This window comes from Balaenoptera ricei, chromosome 13, assembly GCF_028023285.1.
Source record: "Balaenoptera ricei isolate mBalRic1 chromosome 13, mBalRic1.hap2, whole genome shotgun sequence".
Taxonomy (NCBI): domain Eukaryota; kingdom Metazoa; phylum Chordata; class Mammalia; order Artiodactyla; family Balaenopteridae; genus Balaenoptera; species Balaenoptera ricei.
The window spans coordinates 44,464,382-44,491,247 of record NC_082651.1 but is presented as its reverse complement, the minus strand read 5'-3'; the positions used below and the strand labels follow the sequence as shown (position 1 = coordinate 44,491,247).

The 26,866-nt window shown below is 35.7% G+C and overlaps 1 protein-coding gene across 1 annotated transcript in view; it reads right to left on the bottom strand.

The window, feature by feature from the left end:
- The window catches only part of PPP3R1 (protein phosphatase 3 regulatory subunit B, alpha), a 57,114-nt gene that overhangs the window by 19,222 nt on the left and 11,026 nt on the right, over positions 1 to 26,866 (bottom strand). The window contains exon 2 of the mRNA XM_059943160.1: positions 8,703 to 8,742. Coding sequence (XP_059799143.1) covers positions 8,703 to 8,742 — 40 coding nt within the window. The remainder of the gene's footprint in view (positions 1 to 8,702; positions 8,743 to 26,866) is intronic.

Sequence of the window (26,866 nt, the reverse complement as noted above, 5' to 3'; positions counted from 1 at the left end):
TTATTTGGAATAAAACTGTTTATAAAATTCCCTAGTTATTCTTTTAACATCTGTAGGATCTGTAAGTGATTTCAGTTGTTTCGTTACTAATATTGTTAACTGTGTTTTCTTTCTTTCTTCTAGAATGCTCCTTCAAAATGTGAATGCTATGTACCACTAACTTCCTCCTACCTTATGTAAAAGATAAAGTCAAAAATGATTCACCACCTCAAAACTCACAAAGGCAAATGAATATTGTCCAAAGATGTCACAAAAGAAGCTACACACTTAATCCTAAAAATACATTCTTAGAATTGTCTTCAAAGCTCACTGTGTTTCAGAAGAAAATCTGTAATAGAAAAGCCTTGCAATGTGAAAAGTTGGAAGAAAGCTTGGAGATGAAAAACTCCAGATGAGGATAAAGACCCAGAGAGTTAAGTAAGTTGCTCAGTCTGTAAAGCTTGATGGCAAAAGCTGGGTGATGGGATTTCTTGAAATACTTTCCGATCTAATTTCTTTCCTTGTTAGTTACATCAGAAGAGTCAACATAGAAGGTTAGGCTAAGAGATACTAAACACTGTTGTTCCTCAACCTGCACTCTTGGGCCAAGTATGGAGAAAAGGGAGAAAATATAAGAATATTTCCACTTCAGGTAGATAAAAATCAAACAACATATTTTTAAGATGTTCTCCTACTGGTTTTCCTGCTGAAGGTGTTTGTGTTGCTGTTGTTCTTCTCCTTTTGGTTTATTTACATTGTGGTTCAAATGAGAATATGCAATAAGCATATATTTATAAGATCATAAAAACACATCTTCAAGTTTTCTCACTAAGTTATTAATAACCCTGGCTTGAAAGTCACACTCTTTTTTTCTTTTAACCTAAGTATACTGCGTAGGTCAGTAACACATCTTAATCAAAAGATGTGGCTCTCAAAGAGTTCCACTGTTTTTGTACGTCAAATCCAACCCTAACCCATTATATCACATTCTCCAAGCTTTTCTTTTATCTTTTCCTATGATATGCTGCAGTTAAACATATTAGTTGACTTTTCTTTAGCTTTGTATCAGTCCCCACCACCAACTCCCCCCCAGATATGGTATTTTCACAAAAGCATGCATATTCAAGAGTCTTCTTTTACTTTCAGCACCGTTTAGTCAAAAGACTTATTTATGGCTTCTCGAGAGCTCAATCTGGTTTATCGCCAAGAATGTAATACTGCATCCCCAGTCTCTGCTTTTTTTTCTTACTGCCTTGCCTTTTACCTTAACATTACGAAATTCTAGCATACAATTTATATAATGACTTTTACTTTCTTCTTGATGACATTTTCCACAGACAATTCTGGCTTCTTGCTCTAATTTGAACCACCTGCTTTCCAGGTCCCTGGCATAGTTGTTATACCGGGATCTTCAATGGTGTCTTAAGAGATTTCGTTTCTTGGATCTTGTTTCATTTTTTTTCTCTAACTTCTCCTTCATTTTTCTGGGTACATATTCAAGAACGTATGAAAGGTAAATTTCCCAAGTCCTTATATTTCTGGAAATGTCTTTAATTTGGCCTCTCACCTGAGTAATCATTTGGTTGCTATCAAATTCTAGATTTAGGAACTCAGAACGAACTTTGAATTAACCGCCCTATTGCTTTCTAATATCTATTGCTGCTGCTAAGAAATCCAATGCCAGTGGACTCTTATTCTTTTTGAGGCCAACCTTTTCCCTGTCTAGCAGCTTTTAGGGTTTTCTTTTTGCTCTTGGACTTTTAAAACTACAAAAGAGGTTGACACCAAATGGAGATCTTTTTTCATCTAAACTTCCCGAGTATCAGAATGCTCTTTCAATCAGAAGATACGATTTTTTAGGTGAAGAAAATTTTCTCCTACTATTTCACTGATTATTTTTGCTTTTATTTCATGTAATATAACTTTTGAGATGTCTTTTAGACAGATGCTATTACACTCTGTATTTGTTCTCCAAGTTCCTCTTTTCTTGCATATTTTTCCATCTCTTTTGCTCTAACATTCTGAGGGAGATCCAAGAATTTATACTTTTGCTAAATGGCTAGCTAGGCTTTCTTAAACCAGCTGAAGTAACTGTCTTCTACATACCAGCTACAAAATTACTCAATTTTGTGGTAGACTATGAAATTACTACATGCCATGGACTTCACTGCTGAAACTACAAATTTGTTAAGTGCTACCATGATGCCAAAATTTGACAGTATGGATAAAGAAAACAGAGCTAGCACTTCACTTTTCTTAAGACTACTCATCTAAAAACCTGAAATATTTAGAATATAGTAAATAATCCAGGCATTGTTTTTTAAAAAGGTACTGTGATGGCAAAACAAGGTAGCAACTTCAAGCCTAGGCGTTCAAGTTTGTGCACTATACTTCATTACTCAGCAATAAAGCTTTACTGAAAGAAAACAGAATGTAAGTAATTCTCAGTGGACTAGGTGAAATAAATTAGAGTTCAGGATCACTAACTGCTAAGTAAATGATAAATCATGGCTGGTAGATTAAAAAGCATGAATTATTTGATACATTTATGAAGATTTAAATCTAAAGTAACAAGTGTACAAGTCAATTTCAAAGTTAGTGACATAAAGTTTTTATGGATATTAAAAAGTTTCCTCCAAAGATTTCTGAGATGATAAATAAAGATTTGGGAGTAAACCAGAAATTACTCTTTAGAACACACATCACTGAAAAATTAAAGTGAACTGGAGGGCGGGAGGCGCTGGCGGGACGTGGGCCTGCAAAACCATGAGCAAAGCGGGTTCTGGCCCTCGACGGTGGGCGCGAGTGTCCCGCCTGCTCTCCTTCAGCGCGACCCATCAGCTCCACAGGAGGCAATTATGAAGCCCCTTGATCATAAGAATCTGGATCTGGATGTGCCGTATTTTGCAGATGTCGTAAGACGACAGAAAATGTAGCTGTTTATATCTGGGAAGACCTTCAGAAATTTCTTCCTGCGGGAGTTCTTCATAAAGTAAAAGTATATGAAACTGACAATAATATTGTAGTCTATAAAAGAGAAGAACTCTTGGAGGTTAGTACTATAGAATGATTTAATTTCTTTCCATATTTGAAGAAGATCTTTATCCCCTTGGACATTTAAGAAGTCATCACATAATTGTTACATCTCTGAATTGTGTTCTGGAGCACTTGATTTACTGGAATCACTGTAAGACCTGTTTTAAACTCAAATCTATCTTAAAACCAAATTGTAATGTATTCTGAGTATCATTTAAAGAGTGTTTCACCTATAGATTAAAATCATTTCAGCAACAACAAAAAAAATTAAAGTGAGTTAAGCTAGTACATATAAGAAAGGAAACAAAAGAATGCAGAAATGAAGGAGGAAATCAAATTAACTTTAGATTAACCTTTTCTGTGAAAAAGTCTTCTGTTTTCAAAACAAAGAAAAACCCTAGTCTAAGCAAAGAATATGACATGTAAACCTTGCTGAGACAACTGATTGTGAGCAGGAATTAACAGCACAAATTGAAGTCAATATCTCAATATCTCTCTGTTTTCAAGTCACTTGTAAGTATTTAAACCAGAAACAAAACTGACTGAATATGAGATTGTTTACTCAAAATGAGAGCCGTGTCCTAATGGCTAAAGGTGTCTTCAAGGTTTCTACAGACAGTTCATTATGCAAAGCGAAACGTTCCTTCAGAGGCTGCCAAGCTCCTCTTGGGTCACCTTCTAACGAAAGAAAATTGAGAAAGCTCTTCAGATAAAAGACTGTTTTAGTCTTTCATCTACATTCAATCTACAAAATAGGCCCTCTGTTCACCAATTTTATCAAAATTATTCAGAATTATACTGGTTTCATCAACAGTAAAAACATATTAGTTGAATCTGACTTTCCACTCACACTTCGTCCCGTGCTCCAATCTAGCCCTCTGCTGAACTATCTAACCTAGTATCTTGCACTCAGCCACTTTTCCAAATTATCATGCCAAGTTACAACCACAGTCTCAACTTTGAGCGAATCACCCCAACAGAGTATACATTTCCTACTCCAGACAGGTCAGCCAACAGACAGAAACAAAGTCACAATGGCCTAGAATAATTTAACTCAACAAAAAGCAAACACTCAATTAAGAGACGAAAAAAAAAAATCAGAGAATACCTAACTATGTCTTAGACAAGTCCAGTTTTGCCTAAAATCGTTCACGTAGACAAACATAACATTAATCTTGTAAGAGTTACTATAAGAGAGGCGGTACAGTATTGTGATTAAAAATATAACTCTAGAGCATGACTGCTTGAGATCAAATCATGGCTTTGTTACTCTACCTGCTGCTGTGTGATCTTAGGCCAGTTATTGATGCCTGTTTTCTCATCTATACAATGGGGAAAGTAACAATACCTCTTTCATGAGGCTGCTGTGAGGATTAAGAAGGTAAATAAATGTATGTGAAATGCTTAGAACAGTGCCTGGCATGTGCTAATGCCATGTAAGTACTTGTTATTATTTATGAAAACAAATGGGGTGATTGGTAACTACTGGGTTTTTCTAAAGATACAGCCTTTAAAATTATCCAACTAGCTGTCTCTACAGTCCAGCTCTGAGCTCTCACTAGCTTATTCAGTCAACAGATACTTACTGAGTATCTGCTCTGTGCCAGGCGTCGCACTTCCACTTCCACTGTCAATACCTCAATTCTTTTACGGGTGAAAATGAGCTCAACCGCCTCTTATTATTAAGGCTTGCTGTGCTGCATGCCATACTTAACTATAATTAAATAATTACTTCTCCTTGATATTACTCTTAGTTATTTCCCGCCTCCTTTTTCCACTCATGAAAAAAAAAAAAAAAACTTTATAAAGGAAAGTTTCAAACATATACAAAGGTTGAGAGACTCATAATGAATCCCACATATCTATCACCCAGTTTCAACCACTGACACATTAGAAATCTTACTTATACACCCACTTCAATTATTTTAGAGCGAATCCCAGACGTACCATGTCCTTGTAACTGTTCAGTATTTATCATCTATCTCTAAGGTATTCTTTTAAACCACAATATTATTACAACTAAAACATTAATTATTAATAATTAATTCCTTGATATTAAATAATCAGTGCTCAAATTTTCCCAAATAGCACAAATGATTTTACAGGTTTTTTCACTCCATCAGATTTAGCAATTAGGCAATGTGCCAATAAAATGAAGGTGACCATGGGAATTCCCTGGCGGTCCAGTGGTGAGGACTCTGTGTTCTCACTGCCGAGGGCCCAGGTTCGATCCCTGGTTGGGGAACTAAGATCCCACAAGCCACACGGTGTGGCCAAAAAATAAATAAATAAATACAATGAAGGTGACCTTAATAATAACAGTTTCAGCAAAGTAGTAGGAGATGAAAGCCAGATTTGAGCAGGCAGAAATAAGGAAATGGAGATCACTGTATATGCTCAGGCAAAGCTCAAATATGAGAAAGAAAGGAGAAGAACTGGGAGGTACACGCAGGATCAGGACCAAAGGGGAGTTGATTATGTTTGTAAACTGAAGAAAAATGAAGAAGCTGAGACACAGGTAAAAACAAAGAGAAACTAAAAACGTAAGGTCCTAGAGATGAGAGGGGATGAGATCAAAAGCATAAGTGCCAAGGCTGACCTTGAATAAGAGAGGTATAACCTAAACTCTGATATTGAAAGGAAGGAGTTATTAAGCATGAGTACGAAAATGGGGAAATTTGTGTGTGGCAGGCAGGGGGTGATGGGGTGGGGAGGTAATGAGGCTAACACTTAAAAATGTTCTCGGTTTTCTTCAGCATTAGGAGACGAAAATCACTGATTAAAAGTAGGGCACTGGAAAGAATTATGCAAGGGGGTTAGATAAAATATTGAAGATCTGGATGGAATTTAAGGAAACTGAAAGGGACAAATGACCAGACAGGGGAAAGAATTAATCAGTATTCAAATCTTATGTAGATTTCAAAAAACAATTTCAAACAGCACCCCTTCCATGAAGCTTTTCTTAATTTTCTTAACCAAAGGTAATTTTCCCTCCTTGGAACCTTTGCTTTTATTGCTCATAATGGTTTGTTCCCACTGTAAAAATTAATGCATTTCTTCTCTTTTTCCCCAGTAGCTAGACTGTAAGCATTCTGTGGGTACTTATCTGTGTGTCACAGGGTTAAAAACAGTACTTTACAGCATACAATTTAGAATCTTACTACCTTTTTAAAAAATAGCATAATTTAAATACTAAAAGAACAAAAGAGACAGTAACTACTAAAGAGGTGAGAGGACTACTGAAGGCCTCACAGAGAACACAGACCTGAGCTAGGTCTGGAAGGGAAGAGAAGGCACAACTGGAACAGGGGAAGTGTAAAAAGTAAAGTGCCTCAAGGATTGGTTTTAACATTTTAAACACGGTAACAGCTGTTTACAAATAACACTAAGCTCTCCCATTAATAAAGAAGTTTTGCAAATGAGCAAAAAAAGACTTACTACACTGTGTGGGTGGGGAAAAAAGTGGTGGTTTTAATGTGAATAAGTTCAAATTCATCCAAATCATGTATAAAATATATTATATTCTAGTGAACCAATTAGAAAATAGAGGAAAACTACATTTTTACTGGATGACAGAAGAATTCAGACAGATTCATATCTAGTTGAACAATCACTGACAAGTACAGATCTTTAGTGACAAGCCTCAAGTTTCATCAAAGCACAGATGAAGTCATAAGAAAGAAGACTTACTAAGTTCTGAAGATAAAACTGAAAGAGATAGCTTTTAACAGTGTATGAAACCTATTTCAAATACTTACTATTTAAAAAAACTTGGCTTTCACCATCCTGGATGTACCGACGGGAACATCCATCTCGCCTTTTGCCCTGGGACATTTTTCTCTGCAATCAGGTAAATGACCCTCAGTCCCAGATTTTAAAGGAGTGCAGAAGGTAAGAACCTGGGACGTCTTGCCCCCTTAGGACCTCTGTTCCCTGACCAAGAAACAAAAACTAACCTCCTAGTACCTCATACTTACTTTTCAGAGCTATACTCCCAACAGCCTACCCCAACTCTATTTGCAGCCTGAATCCTAGCTAATTACAGGCTTCTACACCTCCTTCTTGCCCACTAGCAACGGGAGGAAAACACCACAGGCTCAAGCTGAACAGTAAGTGGCAAGGCACAATTCTGAGCAGAACTCTTTCAATTCTAAAGAAACTATACAACTGACATGTCAATTATGGCACAGACAAGAATTATAGATCTAGATAACACTCGGAGCACTAGTCTGTAAGTACTCTATCTTGACCACATTTCAGAGGTCAAACAAAAACAGCCATAGACAATGTGAGCAAATGGGCATGGCTGTGTTCCAATAAAACTTTATTAAAAAAACTGTTGGTAGGCAGTAGTTTACCAACCTCTGGTCTAGAGAGTCATAATTAGATCTGGTTTTGGTCAATTCTAACAATACACTGGATACAACATTTTATCTTCATGTTTAAAACAGAAATACACACCTACATATGATCAAAATTATATAAGAAATTCATAAAGGAAAGCCTGGGAGGAAACAGTAAAATAAAATGTAAATAGTAGTAGGGATGGCCAAACTATGGGTCATTGGTCATAGAGTATCACCATAAAAAAAAAGTTTAAAAAATTGTAGAAATTACAAAATGGAAAATAAAATGGATTAATAAACAAGTAATTTAAGCTTATGGTAACTGCTCTAAAGAAAATAAACAGGGTACTGCCCATGTTAGAGAGAATCTGAAGAGAGCAGAGAAAGAGAAAACATCTCCAAAGAGGGGACATTTTATAGGGGACATTTATGCTGAGATCTGAAAGACGATGAAGTCGCTCAAGAAAAGAGCTGATGGAAGAGCATTTATCCAGAGCTCATAAGCAAGCAAAGGTGTTGATGAGAATGAAAGAAACTGACAAGTGTTCTGGGAAAAGAAAGGAGACTAATGAAACAATGAGCAATGGGGAAATGGTTTTAATAAGACAAAAAAAAGAAGAGACATCTCATTGCAAAGTAAGATGTCTCCCAACAAGGCAAGACCAGCTTCATCAAACAGGGATGGCAGAAAGGGCAAGGAAGGTTCAGAAGAGTTTGGGAATTCTGGGACTTCAGGATGGTATCTAAATTTACCAGTGTCCCCATTCCAATTCTCATGATCTCCCTCTTCCCCAATCATTGTACTTCCACACAAGAGACCTTTTGATTTTTATTTAAGCTCCCTGGTCCTCTGATCCTTGAATCAAGAATTTCTAAGATTGTCATTTTCTTTCTTTATGTTCTCCAGTATAGTCAGAAATAGCCAGCCCACCCACACCTCTTATACTCCTCATCCTCCCCAGAAATGTCTTGTACGATATAGCCCCTTAGTCTATCAGTTTTGCCTTCAATAAGCACTTTATTTTACATAACCACAAGTTAAGTAAGTTAACTGTTTACTTGCAGCTTTGTTAATCTGAAAAACTTCAGTTGGGTTAAGCCACTCAGATTTGAGGGTCGATTTGTAATTACAACATAGTACAGACACTAATAATAAAGAGGTCTATAAAAAAATCTTTCCCTATGCTGGTAACTCAGAAAGACTCTTAGTCAAATTCACTGCCATTTAAAATGGTTAAGGGCTAACTTTGCTATATAAATTTATAGAGGCCTTAGATTTACATACATACATATATAGAATGTGAAAATAAAAGAAGTTCTTGATAAGAATATTTGACTTACAGTGTGAGCACATTTCCAAAGGATAACTTGCCTCATTTCCCTGGAGGAAAAAAATAATAATAATTAGTCACAAAATTGGCACAAATGTCTTTAAAAGATTGAACTTAAATATTCTGAGTCACAAAACAATGGGAAATAAGCCATAAACGAATGTGTCTAGATCTATAAATTTTTTTGATAAAAAAATTATACAGTATGATAGAAAGAGCTCTTGCATCAAACAGGCCTGAGTTGTGGCCCTGTCACTTAAGACTTATGCAAAGATTTGATTAAAATTTATTTTAAATATTTTTAACACCCTAAACATACTGTATATCAAATTTTAACACACTACACACTGTCAGTGCTCTAACTTGTCTTGCTGGATGAACTCATTTTTGGGTAGAGCTCAGAATAAAGCTTCTCCTGCCATTTCTATTTAATTGAAGAGTTTACTGAGACTGCAAAGCTGTTAAGAAAACAAAAATCCTTTTACACCTGCATTGAAACAGAATTTTCTGTACGCTATGCAACAAAAATAAGAAAAATATTAATAGGAAGGTAGGTCCAATGGAAGACAGCCAGCCACTTGAACTCCAAATTTTTCTTTTCATGAGAAGTCTTACCTCATGGATAAACTCCAATATAATTCACCTGAACTCCTAATTTACAAGAAGTTTATTTAAGGAAAAAAGTGCTCTAGAAAAACTACAGACCTGACCCAATGCCTACATTTAAAATTCTTGATGACTGGGTCCAGGGAGGTCAAGTAAGCTGGTGAAAGATCACACCATTTGATTAGCAATGGAACCAGAAGTAGTTCTAAATCTAAAACTGTAAAAATTCCAAGTATAACAGACTCACACGAAGTAAAAATCATGAAGAAAATCTTTTTAAAAGTCTACAGAATTTAAAGTAATACAAATTGAATTTTTAAAGTTCAGCAATAAATTGAGTATACCATGCATCCTATATCCCATCTATCTAATCTTGACCCTGTCTAGCAGCAAGTGTACAATGGGATTAACATTTAAATATTGATATTTGAATATACCTATGTATCCTAAGAAGTTATTGAGCGCAGCCTGAAATAAGAAGTACCATTTTAGTGTGGCTGGCTAGCTTTTAAACTCTATTCTGAGTAAACTTAAGGTCTGAGAAAAGTTTATCAGTAAATTAGCATCTTTAATTCTTATCTTGCTGACAATAATTAGTCTTTTCCTTGAAAATTATAGCAGATAATTTAACTGGTTAATCTAGTTTTAGGTCACTTTAAATATCAAATATATATTAAAATAGAGACAGGAGTAGCAAACATTAATAAAAATGACATTATTAATTAGCAGAGATGGAGTTCTACTTATTTTGCACCTTACTTAATTGACCTTAAGAATCTTACCATGATTCCTATCTTTTACTGTCTCACATATTCTTTCATGTCTAAATTTTTTAAATACCCTTTAAAAAATATTATTCCAGTCTACCTTACAATTAAGTATGTTTCTTATGAGGCTCTCAAAAAAGTATAATGATCCCTAAATTGTCACTGTGAGGTTTGTTTGTTTGTTTTTTAATAATGTTGTAATTGTTTCATAAGTGAGGGCAAAAGGGTTATGTGGTACTTTCAGGGAGGACTTTGAAACCAGGTCCTTCTTTCTTCAGCCCACTGACCTTTACAGTGTTATCAGTTCTTTATAAATGATACCATCCATCCTCTACCTGTATCACTCCCTGCTAGCTAACATCCACAAGACCCAAGAACCAATCTGGCTAGGGCTTTAGGGCTTTTCCGTCAACAATGAATACCTCATCTCTCTCCTAAACTTATTTCAACCTTAACCTGTCTAATTTTATACCCAGAAAAGATATCTTTCAAATATTAAGGTAAAATGTTTTTCCCAGATAACCAAAAACCAAAAAAATTAGGCTGTAATACACATGCACTATAAGAATGTCAGAAGAAAATTCTTCAGGCAGAAGAAAAATGATACTAGATGGAAATCTGGATCTAGACCAAGGGATGAAGATTACCAGAAATGGTAAATATGTAGATAAATATAAAAGACATTTTCCTCATTTTAAAATATCTTTAAAATATAATCGACTATTTAACACAAACATAACAAACTGTAGGGTATATAATGTGTAGAAGTAAAAGGTTTGACAAAAACAGCACAAATGTAAGACAGAAATATTGATATATTTGTCAAGAGCTTACAATGTGAGGGAAACATTACAACATTATTTGAAAGTGGAGCATGATGTTGAAGATGCATATTGTAAACCCTAGAGCAGTCCATACTCATAAAAAAATAAAAATGAATCATAAAAATAATCCAAAGAAAGGCAGATAAATAGGAGGCAAGGATCAAAAATCCAATGAGAAAAAAAATACAAAGTAACTAGCAAGATGGTAGATTTAAATCCAAGCATTTTGAGAATTATATTAATTACGTTCAATGTAAATGGCCTAATAACTCCAATTCAAAGAAGATACAACTATATACTATCTACACGAAGTCTACTTTACAGATAGCCTGAAACTAAAAAGACAGGAGGAGATATACCACACAAGTAATAATCAAAAGAAAGATACAGTGGCTAGGAATACTGGACAATGTAGAATTCAGAACAAGGAATATTACCAGGGATAAAGAGGACTATTTCATAACCTTAAAAGAGTCAATTCATTAGAAAGATGTAACAATCCTAAATATATTGTGATATATAATGAGAAATATCCTTGGGTCCTCATTCATTTCTAGCACAAGAGCTCCTTAGAAAGTCTCAAGTGACGAGAGCTATAAAGATTTCTTTAGTTATATTAATGAGGTGACTATGGGAAAGGACTAAAGGTAGGGGTTGGTGGCCAGGAGAACCAATCATGTGATTAGAGGTTGGACCTTCCAGTCCCACCTTCCAATCTCTAGGGAAGAGAGATAGGCTGGGGGTTAAACCATTGGCCAATGATTTAAGCTGGGCTGGAGATTGAGCTCAATCACCACTGGTAAGTGATTTAATCAATCATGCCTATCTAATGAAGCCTCCAGAAAAACCAAAAGGATGGGTTGGAGAGCTTCTCAGTTGGGGGGCATGTGGAGATGCAGGGAGACTGGAGCACCTGGAGAGGGCATGGAAGCTCCACACCCCTTCCCATGTACCTTGCCCTAGACATCTCTTCCATCTGGCTGTTCCTGAGTTACATCCTTTTATAATATGTCAGTGATCTAGGAAGTAAAATGTTTCTCTGAGTTCTGAGTGGCACTAGCAAATTACTCAAACTCAAGGTGGGGGTTGTTGGAACCTCCAATCTATAACCGGTTGGTCAGAACTTCAGGTAACAACCTGGACTTGCAATTCGCATCTAAAGGACGGGGGGAGGGGGCAGTCTTGTAGGACTGAGCCCTTAACCCGCGGAAGCTAATGCTATCTCTAGATAGTGTCAGAATTGAGTTGAATTGTAGGACACCCAGCTGCTATCTGAGAAGTCTGTGATGTGTAGGGAAAAATACATTGTAACTGGGTCCCAGAACCCTTTCATATATAGTTATCCCTCAGTATCTACAGGGGATGGGTTCCAGGACCCTGGCAGATACCCAAATCCATGGATTCACTTGGATCATGTAGTATCAATACTACAGTATTTATTGAAAAAAATCCCTGTATTAGTGGACTCACACAGTTCAAACATCTGTTGCTCAAGGGCCAACTGTATATACTTAATAACAAGGCTTCAAAATTAAATGTGTCAAATACAGAGAACTGAAAGTTAAATAGACAGTCATATTTTGAGATTTTAATATTTCTCTCACAGTAAATAACAAAAAATAAGTAGACCAAAGGAAAAAATAAGTTGTGGAAGATCAGAACAACACACTATCAACCAAGATGTCCTAAAACAACAAAATATTCTTTTCTACTGCACAAGAACATTCACAAAGACAGACATTATTCTGAGCCTCAAAAAAAGTCTCAATAAACTTTAAAGGTTTGAAATCATACAGAATATATTTTTTCATTACAATGGAATTAAGCAAGAGAGGTATTTAGAAACATCCAAATATCTGAAAATGAACAACGCAATTCTAAATAACCCATGAGTCACAGAAGAAATGATGAGAGAAATCAGAAAATATTTTGAACAGAGTAAAAACTGAAGCTATCAGAATTTAAAGGATGCAGGTTAAGCAGTCTTTTGAGGAAAACGCTATTACAAGGGAAGTCCAAAACACAATGATCTGTTCCCACCTTAAAAAGCTAGAAAAAGAATAAATTAAACCCAAGGCAAGGGGAGAAAGAGAAAAAAAGCAGAAATTAATGAACTAGAAAATGGACAAACAGAAAGAAAAATCAGTAAAACCAAAACTCATTTTTTGGAAAAGGTCAATAACTAACACCCCAGGCAAATCACTAGAGACTCTACAGACATTAAAAGAAAAATAAATGGATATTTTAAAAAAGTATGAAAATAAATTTTATAACTTAGATGAAATGGACAAGTTTCTTGAAAAATAAAATCTACCAAAACTGACTCAAGAAAAAAATAAAGTTGAACAGCTCTACTGATATTAAAATAAACTGAATTTGAGTTAAAAAAAAAAAACACACAAAACCTTCTTAACAAAGAAAATAAAAGACTTGATGGCTTCACTGGTCAATTCTATCATATATTCAAAGTCTGAAAAACATACCAATCCTATACAAATTCATTCAGAAAGCAGAAGGGGAAGGAATAGTTCTTAAACTCATTTTATGAGGCCAGTTTATCCTGACAGCAAAATCAGACAGTGACATTACAAAAAAGAAAACTATAGTATTTCTTCATGACCATGGACGGAAAAATCCTTAACAATATTTGATCAAATTAAATCCAGAAAAAAATTTTAAAGAATAAAAATCATGACCAACTGAGGATTATCCCAGTAATACAAGGTTGGTTTAATATTCAAAATTAACATGGTTCACTATAATAACAATAAAAAATACCATACCTATGGTCACCTCAACAGATAGAATAAAAGCATCTGACAAATTTAAATACCCCTTCGCAACAAAACAAGAACAACTCAGTAAACTAAGAATCTTCCTCAGTCTATAAAGGCTATCTACAAAAAGCCTAGAGCTAACATCATACTTAATATCGTGAAGGAATGCCTTCTCCCCAAGATCAGGAACAACATAAAGTTATCTGCACCAGTGCAATAAGGCAAGACAAAAGAAATAAAAGACATACAGATGGGAAAGAGGGAGTTAAACTGCCTTTACTTGCAAATGACATCATTGTACATGTAGGCAAATCCTAGACAAACTACAAAAAAGCTATTAGAACTAATAAATGAATGAAACAAGGTCACAGGATACAAAGTCAATATATAAAATCCAACGTATTTCTACATTCTGCAAGCAATGAAAAATGAAATTAGGATCATGTTCACTTAGAAAATCATCAAAAATACAAAATATTTAGCAAAATATGTGCAAGGATTGTACAATGAAGACCATGAAACATAACTGAGAGAAATTCAAGATGATCTAAAAAAACAGAAAGCTATATCATGTGCATAGATCAGAAGACTCATTAAGATGGCAATTCTTCCCATACTGATTAACAGATAAAAAACAATCCCAATTAAAATCCCAGTAAAATATTTTATAGAAGTCAGTGCACTGATTCTAAAATGTACATGGAAATGCAAAGGATATAAACAGCAAATAATCTGAAAAAGAAGAACAATGTTGAAGGACTTAAAACTCTCTGACTTGAAGAATTATTATAAATCTAAAGTCATCAACAGAGTGACAGTGGTATAAGAGTAGACATAAAGTTCAATGGAGCAGAATAAAATGAAAAAAAAAAATAAACACACAGAGTCAAGTGATATCTGACAAAGATGTCCAGGTAATTCAATGGGGGAAAACCTCTGCAACAAGTGATGCTAAAACAAATGGATAGCGGTATACAAAAGAAAAAAAACCTCAAAGATCTGAATAGGTATTTTACAACACAAGATATATACATAACAAATAAGCACATGAAAAGATGTTTCACACCATGAGATATTAGAGAAATGCAAATTTAAACTACAATGCGATACCACTATATGTGCAACTAGCGTGTGTGTGTGTGTGTGGCTAAAATTTAAAAACAGAGATACCAAGTGTTACTGAAAATGTAGAACAAATGGTTGTTTGCTGTGCAGAATCCCAGGATGTCCTGAAATTTCCAGCCTTTGGTATATAAACATCTCCCAGTTATTCAAACACTAATCTAGGTACCGCTGCAAAGTGATTTTGTATATGTAATTAAGATGCCAAAACAATTGACCTTAGGATAAGATTATTCAGGTGGATCTGTTCTAGTCATAAGAGCCTTTTAAAAAGAGAGAGGGGAGGAGCTTCCCTGGTGGCGCAGTGGTTGAGAATCTGCCTGCCAATGCAGGCGACACGGGTTCGAGCCCTGGTCTGGGAAGATCCCACATGCCGCGGAGCAACTGGGCCCGTGAGCCACAACTACTGAGCCTGCGCGTCTGGAGCCTGTGCTCCGCAACAAGAGAGGCCGCGACAGTGAGAGGCCCGCGCACCGCGATGAAGAGTGGCCCCCGCTCGCTGCAACTAGAGAAAGCCCTCGCACAGAAACGAAGATCCAACACAGCCAAAAATTAAAAAACTAATTAATTTAAAAAAAAAAAAAAAGAGAGAGGGGAAGTCAGAGATTCAAAGCCTAAGAATTCAACACCAGGGAGATGGAGTGAGCCTCTAAGAGCTGAGAGTGGCCTCCAGCTGACAGCAAGGAAACAAAGATCTCAATCCTACAGCGGCAAAGAACTGAATTCTGCCAATAACGTAAATAAGCTTGGAAACAGAATCTTCCTCAAAACCCCCAGATGAGAATTCAGTCTGGTGGATATCTGGATTTCAGCCCTGTGATCCCTGAAGACCCCATGCTAAATTTCTGACCTACAGAACTATGAAACAATAAATAGGTGCTGTTTTAAGCTACTAGGTTTTTGGTAATTTGTTACTCAGCAATAGAAAACTAACACCCAGACATACATGTAGCTAAAAGGAAAATGTTGACATATCAAGTGTCAACTAAAAATGAAACTCTTATACATTGCTGGTGGGAACTAAAATGAAAACATGGCCACACAAAGACTTGTACTCATATGTCCATAGAAGCTTTATTATTAATAGCCTAAACAAGACACAACTTAAATGTCCATCAGCTGTCAAATAGATAATACTGCGGTGTATCCAAACAATGGAGTGCTACTCACTAATGAACAGGCAAAGACTACTGATACACGTAACATAGATAATTCTCAAAAGTTATGTTCAAAGAACCCAGATACAAAAGGTTACATGCAGCATGATTCCATTTATAAAGCCTAGAAAAGGCAAACTATAGTTACTGAAAGATCAGGGGTTGCCACGGATCGGAGGGTGAATGCAATGGGGTACCAAGTAACATTTGAGGGTAACGGAAATGTTCTACATCTTGATTGTGGTGATGCTTAAAAAACTATAGGACACATTAACTGTACACATGAAATTGGTTAACTTTATTATATGGCAAGTTATACCTCAATAAAGCTGATTTTTAAAACTTAATAAGGAGTCCCAGGTATAATGGAATTGCTTCGTAACACATAAATTTAAGTCTCTAGTTAAGATAAAAATCTTATCACTTCTTAAAAAATAATAATATAGTTTCCTATCATGCTATTATTCCAAAACCATATGGGATCTTTATTTTTATAAGACACATATGCATTTCAAGATAGCAAATTATATATTTTTCAGATTATGTTGTAGTATCATGAGGAACCAGAAACTATTTATTAGTAATCTTGACCCTTATAATTTTTTTCATCCTTTACTTAGTCCCTTTCTCAGATTATAAAGTCCAGGATGGCAACAATCTCTTACTATCTTTTTATATCCCTAGCCAGATTTAATATTATCCTAAATTTATTGAAGGAAGAGTTTTACAGGTGCATGTAAAAATCTACATAGCCTTAAGGAACTTGGTTTAAGTGGAATTTTAAGCATCAATGTGTTGAACAGTGAGCCTGTCACTTTGAGGAAAATAACTGACACATGAAACATGAAATATAGAAAACCTCAGCAAAGAAATTAAAAAGAACCAAATAGCAATTTTAGAACTGAAACACAATAACTGATACAGTAACGCAGTGAGTAAACTCAACAGAATAGAGCTGACAGAGGAAAGAGTCAGTAAGCTGGCAGATGGAGGAAAACAAATTACCCAGTCTGAACAACAGAAAGAAAAAAGACTGAAAAAAATAATCTACAGAGCCTCAGGGAACTGTGGGACTATAAAAAAGATTTAACGCTTGTCTTATACTTCTGAGAATAAAGAATATCTGTTTTAGAAGTTACTAAGATGGTCTGATTTTATCCTAGAAAAAAACTGATGTGTGGTAAATTGGCAAGCTTTGTCTTTCAGCAAATAAAGACATTTGGACTGATTCTAACTTCTTCCTCAAGTCCATATTATTCAGCATTTTAAAAATAAATTTATTATGTTTATCAATTTTGGTATACATAAAAATCAGTAAGAATATGAAAATAATGTTCTAAAGAAATTTTCTGGCAAAGAAATGAAAAAAATATTTTTGGATCTCTTTTATCTCATTTTGTTTGGCGTTTCTTTGATCTTAAAGTGTCAAGATGTGAGAAAACAAAAATAAATTTTATAGATGCATACTGTAAAGTTTAGAATATTTTCAAAGGGCATGCTGTCAGAATATTTAGACATTCATCTTTATCTAGCAGACTTTAAGAAGTGACAGCATTGTCTTATTTGGTTAGAGACTCTCCTTGCGAACTATAAATATTATTTCAGTAATAAGAGTAACTGCTTGCTTATCTGAAGTGCATATAAATGCTTAAAAGATAAAAGTGAGCATCAAGGAAAGTAAAAATCTAAAGTTTTTTAGTAACTGAAATTTTAAGAATTTGATTCTCCTAATATACCATTAAGGACAAGGTAGGTTTTTATAAATGTTCCTTATCCAACTGAGTTAGTTCCCCCTAAGTATCTTTTTCCTAAATGTTTTTTTTTTTCAAATTATGAATGGGTCCTGAATTTTATCAAATGCTTTTTCTTCATCAACTGATATGATCATGTAATTTTTCTTCTTTAGCATGTTAATACGGTGTATTAGTTGATTTTCAAATAGTGAAGCAGCCCTGCTCCATCCCTGCAATGAGCCATAAATTCTATTTGCTTATATTTTGTTAAGGACTTTTGCATCTACACTGATATAGTAATACTGACCTACAATTTTCTTCTTAGGATTTTTTTTTTTTTTGTATCAAGGCAATAGGGCTAGTTAAACTACCTAATTCATATTGGGTGAGATGCGGTGGTCTGTATTTTTCAAGAAACTGGTCCATACATCAAAGTTGTCAAATTTAGGTTTGTAGAGTTGTTCATAGTATTCCCTTTATTATCTTTTTCATATCTGCAGGGTCTATGGTGATACCTTTCTTTTTTTTTAAATTTATTTATTGTTATTACTTTTTGGCTGCATTGGGTGTTCGTTGCTGCGCGCAGGCTTTCCCTAGCTCTGTCGAGCGGGGGCTACTCTTCATTGCGGTGCACAGGCTTCTCATGGTGGTGGCTTCTCTAGTTGCGGAGCTCAGGGTCTAGGCACGCAGGCTTCAGTAATTGTGGCTCACGGGCTCTAGAATGCAGGCTCAGTAGTTGGGGTGCACAGGCTTAGCTGCTCCACAGCATGTGGGATCTTCCTGGACCAGGGCTCAAACCCATGTCCCCTGCATTGGCAGGCAGATTCTTTTTTTTTTTTTTCCTTTAGAATTATTTTACTAAATCATAAATGTACAACTGCTTCTTAACTCTACACACACACAAAGTTTTTCAAGGAATAACATTCTATCTTATTGCACTATGATCCTGGCTAATATAGTGTTTCAAAACTTTGAGAAAAACTGTTAAAAATGTTTCACATGTTACAAGTTACACATTTAACATTATCGAAGAAGGAATGCTCCTGTTGCAACAAAAAATAGAAATGAGGTTTCTCCTCTCCTGGTAACAAGGAAAATAAAGGGGGTAGTGAACAGGCTAGGGAAGCAGCATAAACTGGCCTGAAAGAGTTAATCAATCCTAGTTATCTTGTAACTGTTACTAATCTGTATTATCTGTAACTAGATTTGTCCTTCACAAAGCTAACCTCTAACACTCTGACTCTGTGTGAATTACATCCTGCACCTAACTCCACGCGGATTCTTAACCACTGCACCACCAGGGAGGTCCCTGCAATTGGGATTGACATGTACACACTGCTAATAAAATGTCTTTCCATGAAAACAAACAAACAAACTAAACATGCAATACAATAAATGTTGTTACTCTGTCGAGTTCTAATGGATTTTTTTAAAGGTAAAAATTGATGGATCTAGAAAACAATCTTTAAAAGTTAGCTTTGTGAACATAAACATGGATGGAAAAAGGAAAGTTAACATTACAGAATACAAAAAAAAAAAGAAGTATTATGTGCTGGGTACTCTGTTAGAGACTTTATATACCTTCTCATTTATCCTCCGAACAATCTTCTGGGTAAATGGGATGTCAAGGTTAAACAGTTTGCACAAGGTCACATGGTTTGGTAGTAGTAGAGATCAAATTTGAACTCAAGCTAATATAATTCCCATAGTATTCTTACCAATATATCATAAAGCCACACCCTTTCTGTATTATACAAGAGAAGAAGTAAGTTAGTGAAACTGTTTTCATCGCTACTTAGAACACTTAAATTCAAGTGGCTTGCTGCTGACAACTCACACATAGCCATTTAAAAATGTGTTGTTCATATATCAAACACAGTAGTAACAATCACAGAAACATGACAATGAGAGGGTGTGAGATAGGTGGAGACAGCTGAGAAGAGGAGGAGTAAAGGGATGGAATACTTGACATGGAAACAAACTGTCCAACAACTTCTTGTAGAGAACAATACTAATTTGGTACTATATTTTAATTTAAAAACACACACAATCCCCAAACAGAAAACTCTGAAGTCATAGCATTCTCAATAATTATAATTGAGAAAATAATCTCAAAACAGAGGAAATAAAGTCCTAGCTGTGGAAGAGTTCTGGATTATGGTAAGAGACCACCCTGCCTATGGCCATAAGATATAGTTTTAGTAGAGAGAAAGTATATGGGGTTATGGAGAAGGTTAATGTTGCTAAAGCAAGGGTGTACATGAAGACAAAGTGATAGTGGAACCTAGAGGGACAATATGACACAGGTACTTAAATTCTGAATGAAAAACTGTAGTATCCAGAAAGATGTTAGATGATAAAAATGAGAAGAAATAAGGAAGGTTCAGATAGAAGAAATGACTTTGCAGGAGAAATCAGAAGTAATAATCTGTTAGGTAGCCAAATCAGGCCTACCATCTCAAGTATTTTTTTTAATTGAGATATAATTGACATATAACATTATATTAGTTTCAGGTGTATAACACAATGATTCGATATTTGTATACGTTGCAAAATGATCACCACAATAAGTCTAGTTAACACCCAACACCATACATAGTTAATAATTTTTTTTTCTTATAATGGGAACTTTTAAGATCTACTCTCCCAGCAACTTTTAAATATGCAACACAGTATTAACTATAGTTGCCATGCTGTACATTACATCCCCATGAGTTATTTTATACCTGGAAGTTTGTACCTTTTGACACCTTTACCCATTTCCCCCACCCACCACCCCTTGCCTCTGGCAAACACCAACTGTTACCTGTTATGGGTAAGTTTGGTTTTGGGGTTTTGTTTCTGTTTCTAAGATTCCAATATGGTATTTGTTTTTCTCTGACTTATTTCACTTAGCAAAATGCCCTCAGGGTCTGTCCATAATGTTGCAAATGGCAAGACTTTCTTCTTTTTTATGGTTAATATTCCATTGCATATATGAATATACATACCACAATTTCTTCATCCATCCATCCATGGACACTTAGATTGCTTCCATGTCTTGACTACTGCAATGCTACAATGGATGGGGATGCATATATCTTTTTGAGTTAGTTTTTTCATTTCTTTTGAGTAAATACCCAGAAGTGGGATTGCTGGATCATACAGTAGTTCCATTTTTAATTTATTAAGGAAACTCCATACTGTTTTCCATAGTGGCTGTAACAATTTACATTCCTACCAACAGTGCACAAGGGTCCCTTTTTCTCCATATCCTTGTCAACACTTGGCATCTCTTGTCTTTTTGCTAATAGTCATTCTAACAAGTGTAAGGTGATATCTCGTTATGGTTTTGATTTGCACTTCCCTGATGATTAGTGATGCTGAGCATATTTTCATGTACCTGTTGTTTATCTGTACGTCTTCTTTGGGAAAATGTCTATTTAGATTCTCTGCCCATTTTTCAATCGGACTGTTTTTATGCTATTGAGTTGTATGAGTTCTTTATATATTTTGGATATTAACTCCTTATTGGATACATAATTTGCAAATATTTTTTCCCGTTTGGTAGGTTTCTTTCATTTTGTTGATGGTTTCCTTTGCTGTGCAGAAGCTTTTTAGTAGTCCCACTTGTTTATTTTTGTTTTTGTTGCCTTTGCTTTTGGTGTCATATCCAAAAAAATCATGGCCAAGACTGATGTCAAGGAGCTTATTGCCTATGTTTTCTTCTACGAATTTTATGGTTTCAGGCTTTATGTTCAAGTCTTTAAACAATTTTGAGTTGATTTTTGTGTATGGTGTAAGATAGTGGTCCAGTTTTCCCAACACCATTTATTGAAGAGACTGTCCTTTCCCCCATTTTATATTCTTGGTTCCTCTGCCATAAATTTATTGACCATGGATGCATAGGTTTATTTTTGGGCTCTCTATTCTGTTCCATTGATCTATGTGTCTGTTTTTATGCCAACACCATACTGTTTTGATTACTACAGCTTTGTAAGGGTTTTTTTTTAAGTAATAGCTTTATTGAGATATAATTCATATACCATACAATTCAACCATCTAAAGTGTACAATTCAGTGGTTTTTAGTACATTGACAGAGCTCTGCAGCCATTACCACAATTAAATTTAGAGCATTTTCATCACCCCAAAAAGAAAGTCCATATCCACTGGCAGTCACTCCCATTTCCCAGCTTCACCCCAGCCATAGACAACCACTAATCTAACTTTCTGTCTCTTCTACATATTTGCCTATTTTGGATATTACATATTAATGGAATCATACAATATGTGTTCTTTTGTAACTGGTTTCTTTTACTCAGCAGAGTATTTTCAAGATTCATCCATGTTGAAGCAAAGATCAATACATTTCTTTTTACGGCCAAATAATGCTTCATTGTATGGATATACCACATTTTATTTATCCATTCATCAGTTAATGGACATTTGAACTGTTCCCATTTTGGGGGCTATTCTGGAACATTTGTGTACGTGTTTTTCATTTTACGTCTTATGAGTATATACCTAGGAATGGAATTACCAGGTCTTACGGCAACTCCGTGTTTAACATTTTGAGGAACTGTTTTCTAAAGCAGCTACAACCATTTACATTCCCACCAGCAATGTTATGAGGGTTCCAATTTCTCCACATCTTCAACACTTACCTGGTCTTTTTGATTACAGCCATGCTAGTGGGGTGTTAAGCGGTATCTCACTGTGGTTTCGATTTGTATTTCCCTAATGACTAATGATGTTGCACATCTTTTCATGTGTTTACTGGACATTTGTTTGTCTTCTCTGGAGAAATGTCTATTCAGACCCTTTACCCATTTTTCAGTTGGGCTGTCTTTTTATTGTTTAGTTTTAAGAATTTGTTATATATTCTGGGTAGAAGTATCTTATCAGATCTACGATTTTGGTTATGGTAAACTTGGTACAGAAAATATCTGTGTTAACGAGGCTGACAACATGGGGTGACAGCTATGTATTGGTGAGGGAAGAGGTACAGTATAACATCAGAAGCCAGATATAATTCTCACTGCCAATGTTCCCATCAAAAATCTGCGACTTTTGTTCAGAGTACCAAATAAAATATTGACGAGGCTGTTTTCAGTACTATAAGGTCTTATATCCTCTGGTGATGTAAAGTAAGCTAGCCAGCTAATAAAAGCTCAGCTGCCTGAATAAGGAATTCGGTCTTTTTTGTGGTATGCAAGAAACATGAAAAACACAACGAGACCTAAGAAAGAACTTGCTATGAGACTTGCAAGAAAGTTTTTCCTCTCTAATAAAGAGAACTTGAGGAAGTGTTCCCTGCTCTTCTTCAGCCAGATGGTAGTGTCAAATTATGACAGCCCTCTCCTGACATGCAGAGCTTTAAAGTACACTGGGCCTATGTCTCTGATGAAACTGATGAACTGCTAAACCACCTGTAACTGTCTGGCTCTGGACTTCTTATTCTGTGAAATAATACATTCCTTATTATTTAGGCCGCTTTTAGATGGGAGGATACTGTTACTTGTAATCCAAAACATTCTGATACATTTTCTACTTTGTCAGTAAGCACACTACTGGACAGAGCTATACAGAAATTAGAATGAAGTGATTATGAAAGCTAGATCTGCCTAGAACACTACATACTAGTTTTCAGTAATTTGATTTTTAAAAATGTAAACAGTATTTTGCACTTTATCAAGCATCTTAGGTACTAACTTACCCAATACCCACCGGAACTCTAAATCAGGCAGTCTTGTGGCTATTTTACAGATATATATACATATAATCCTCCAGTATAGGTCTTTCAATTCTATATCCCATGTGTGTTCCACCACATCATAGTATGTCTCATAGTATCAAATATAATGCATTAAAAGCAATATAATCGATAAACCATAATGGAAAAGAATATTAAAAAAGAACGTCTGTATGAGTAGTATAACTGAGTCACTTTGTTGTGCAGCAGAGTGGCACAACACTGTAAATCAACTACACTTCAAAAAAAAGCAACATAATCAACAACAAAATGATTACAGTATTCTTTCAGCACTTAAATAACTGCTTGACATTATACAACTCTATGAGTAATGTGACTAAAATGAATAATAAAATGTCCAAAGAGCTGCTATATGTTAAGTTTAAATTGGGCAAGCAGAGTGACCAGAAGAAATCTAGCACCTTCTAATAGCTCTACTGAAGCACTTACATTGTATTAAAACTTTTCCCTCTACATGCCTGACTCAATCTATGCTGTGAAGTCTTTGGGGCTATTTATTTTTTCCTGACATCTCTGCACCTAACACTGTGTTTGATATGTGTAGTATGTTTGCTAAATTAAGAAATCAAAGATTTAGAGTCTCAGTCTCCCTTTACCAGCTGTTTTAGAATACATCTAGAAAATGTTAAGATAAATCAGTTTAAGTAAACAAAATTAAACGTTCTTTATAAATTTTGAGTGTTATTTATGAAAAAGTTTGCTTACCATTTAACAAATGAAAGTAACACTCTCACATATAACTGACACTTTACTCAGATATGTAAGAAGAATCTTAAAGCATAAAAGAGTCCTATAGCTTTTAGAATCAACAGCAGTTTCCTTTGTGGTAGCTTTCCCGTTGTGCCTAACACACTTGTGCTTTCTAACTGTTTATTCACAGGACTTTGAAAGACCTCCCTATCCCTAGACGACGTAATTCAGTTGCACCTCAGTTAGCTTCCCAAGCCACCAGGACAAGTGCCTACCTACCCATCCTGCATTATCATTTACATTCCATGAGAGATACTACACAGGGAACTGGCTTTACCAAGATGAATAAAAATGCATGCTCTGCCCATGGCTTGGGAGAGGAGGCAATGAAACACAATGAAATATGGGGTGTACTGTAACGACAGTTACTTACAAACGGCCACTGATTGCCTGGAGGAGCTGGGAAATGCAACTGGGACAGGATCTTGATGTTTGCCAGACAGAGAAAGCAAGCGGAAGGACATTGCAGATGGAAAAAAAAGTACATACAAAGGCACCAATAAGTGAAAAATGATGAGGCATTTGAGAACCAAGTAGTTTGACTTGGTTATAGCATAAGCCTGGCTAGAAATAAGGATCAGAACATGAGTGCCATGAAAAGGAGTTTAAATGTTTAATTCTGAAGATGTGTCACTGACTTTTAAATAAGGTAGTGACACTAGATTTCCTTTTCAGAAGAAAAACTAGTGGCAGTATGGAAGACAGAATGAAGAAGAACTTGGAGGTAAAAAGAGCAAAGCCTCAAGTAGGCTATAGAAATAGTCCAGGTGAGAAATAAATGAAACTGCAATGATGCCAGTGGCAGCGGGGATAAAGAAGAGTTTGACTCAAGAGATATTTGGGGATCTAAATGACAGGACACACTTACCATAACATGATACTTATGTTCCTGAAAAATCTCCATGTTCTTAAAACTACACATTAAAACAAACAATCGCACATTAAAAATAACATGACTTAAGGAAAAAGAGTTGGAAGCAAGACACTCGAAACCTGTGCAACTCTGTAACCAGAGTATTAACAAAACCAACAAGAATCCTAATAAGCATATTAACATAGTTAAAGATGTGCTAAGTAACTAATAAGCCTGGCACTTTCTAAAGGCACAGCTCAAACAAAGTACAGCTGTCCCTCAGTATTCACAGGGATTGCTTCCAGGACCTGCCACAGACACCAAAGTCCGCAGATGCTCCAGCCCCATAGTCGGCCCTCGGTATCCATGGTTCGCATCAGCAGGTTCAACCAACCGCCACATTCGCAGTACTGTGGTTATTGAAAACAATTCGCGTGTTAAGTAAGTAGACACACGTAGTTCAAGCCCACGTTGTTCGAGGATCAAATGTAATAGAAAAAAGTGTAAAGGGTATTTGAAGCTAAGTTACAGAAACAAAGAAAAAATGCACAAACATCTGGGGGAAATGTGCAATAAATTCTTTCAACACAGATAAATGGCCAAAATCAGTCAAGAGGAAGAATGTGGTATATGGATAGAGTATACAGAACTCTGTTCTTCAGTAGCTTGCTGCTTTCAGCTGTGTTAGTGTATTTTAGATTCAGCTGCCACTGCTTACGGCAGGAAGCATTAATATGCTGGGAACGTTAAGTACATTTTCTTCTTTATGGACAGTATGTGAGCCAGACTGGAATGCCTCAAAAGTCCCTCGAGTGAGTGACTAAGCCTCCCACCTCCAAACCAGGTCAGGAGGTGTTCTGTGTCATAATTTTAGTACAGACTGTAACTGATGATTGCTTTAGGTAGTAGTGAAGGGGAGTAAAACGTACATACCAGGTTTCCAGATAGGGGTGAATGGACAGATACTGTTTCCGTTAAGAAAAATTAGGGAATAATGAAGCGTGAATATGAAGATAATATAATGCATGTGGTTTTCGTTACGCTGAGTTTGAGGCGTCTTACAGACATCCTTATTTAGATAAATATCAAGTAAGCAGTTAGAACTCTGGACTAGAGAAGAAGAGAATGATGTGGGCTGAAAATATGAATCATCAGTACACAGGAGATGATGAACCTTTGAGAATAAACAAAGAATTCATGCATTTACTCAATTCACTCATTCAATAACTATGTAATATATACACATATACACATCTACACTGGCAGTTAGGGGTGCATAAAAGGGAAGAACAAGCCCACCATGATGCCCACTCCCACAGAACTCACACTATATCATGGGGAGACAGAAAACAGCCAAACACCCATAGAGCTAATTAATCATGTGCTACAAAGACATAAAAGGTACTAAAAGAGTATAACACAGGAACACGGCCTGACCTGGCACGGGGGCGGGAGGCTCAGTCACTTACTTGAGGGACTTTCGAGGCATTCCAAACATAGTCCATGCAAAAGGCTCTCAGAGTAGAATAAACAGATGGAAGAACAAACATAGCATAAAATACTGCATAAATGTAAGGTTTAAGTGGCTATAGTATAGAGGGAAAGCAGAACATGGTGAAAGAAGCTGAAGTAAACAGCAAGTAGAACGAATGAAGTCTACAGGCTATGCTAAGGATTTAGTCTCTACAATGTATGAGATTTTAAATGGGAAAGTGATACAATCATATTAAGGATTTAGTCTCTACAATGTATGAGATTTTAAATGGGAAAGTGATACAATCATATTTAAGAGGGCCCTGGACCAAAGCCAGATGAGAGGCAAGCAACAAAGA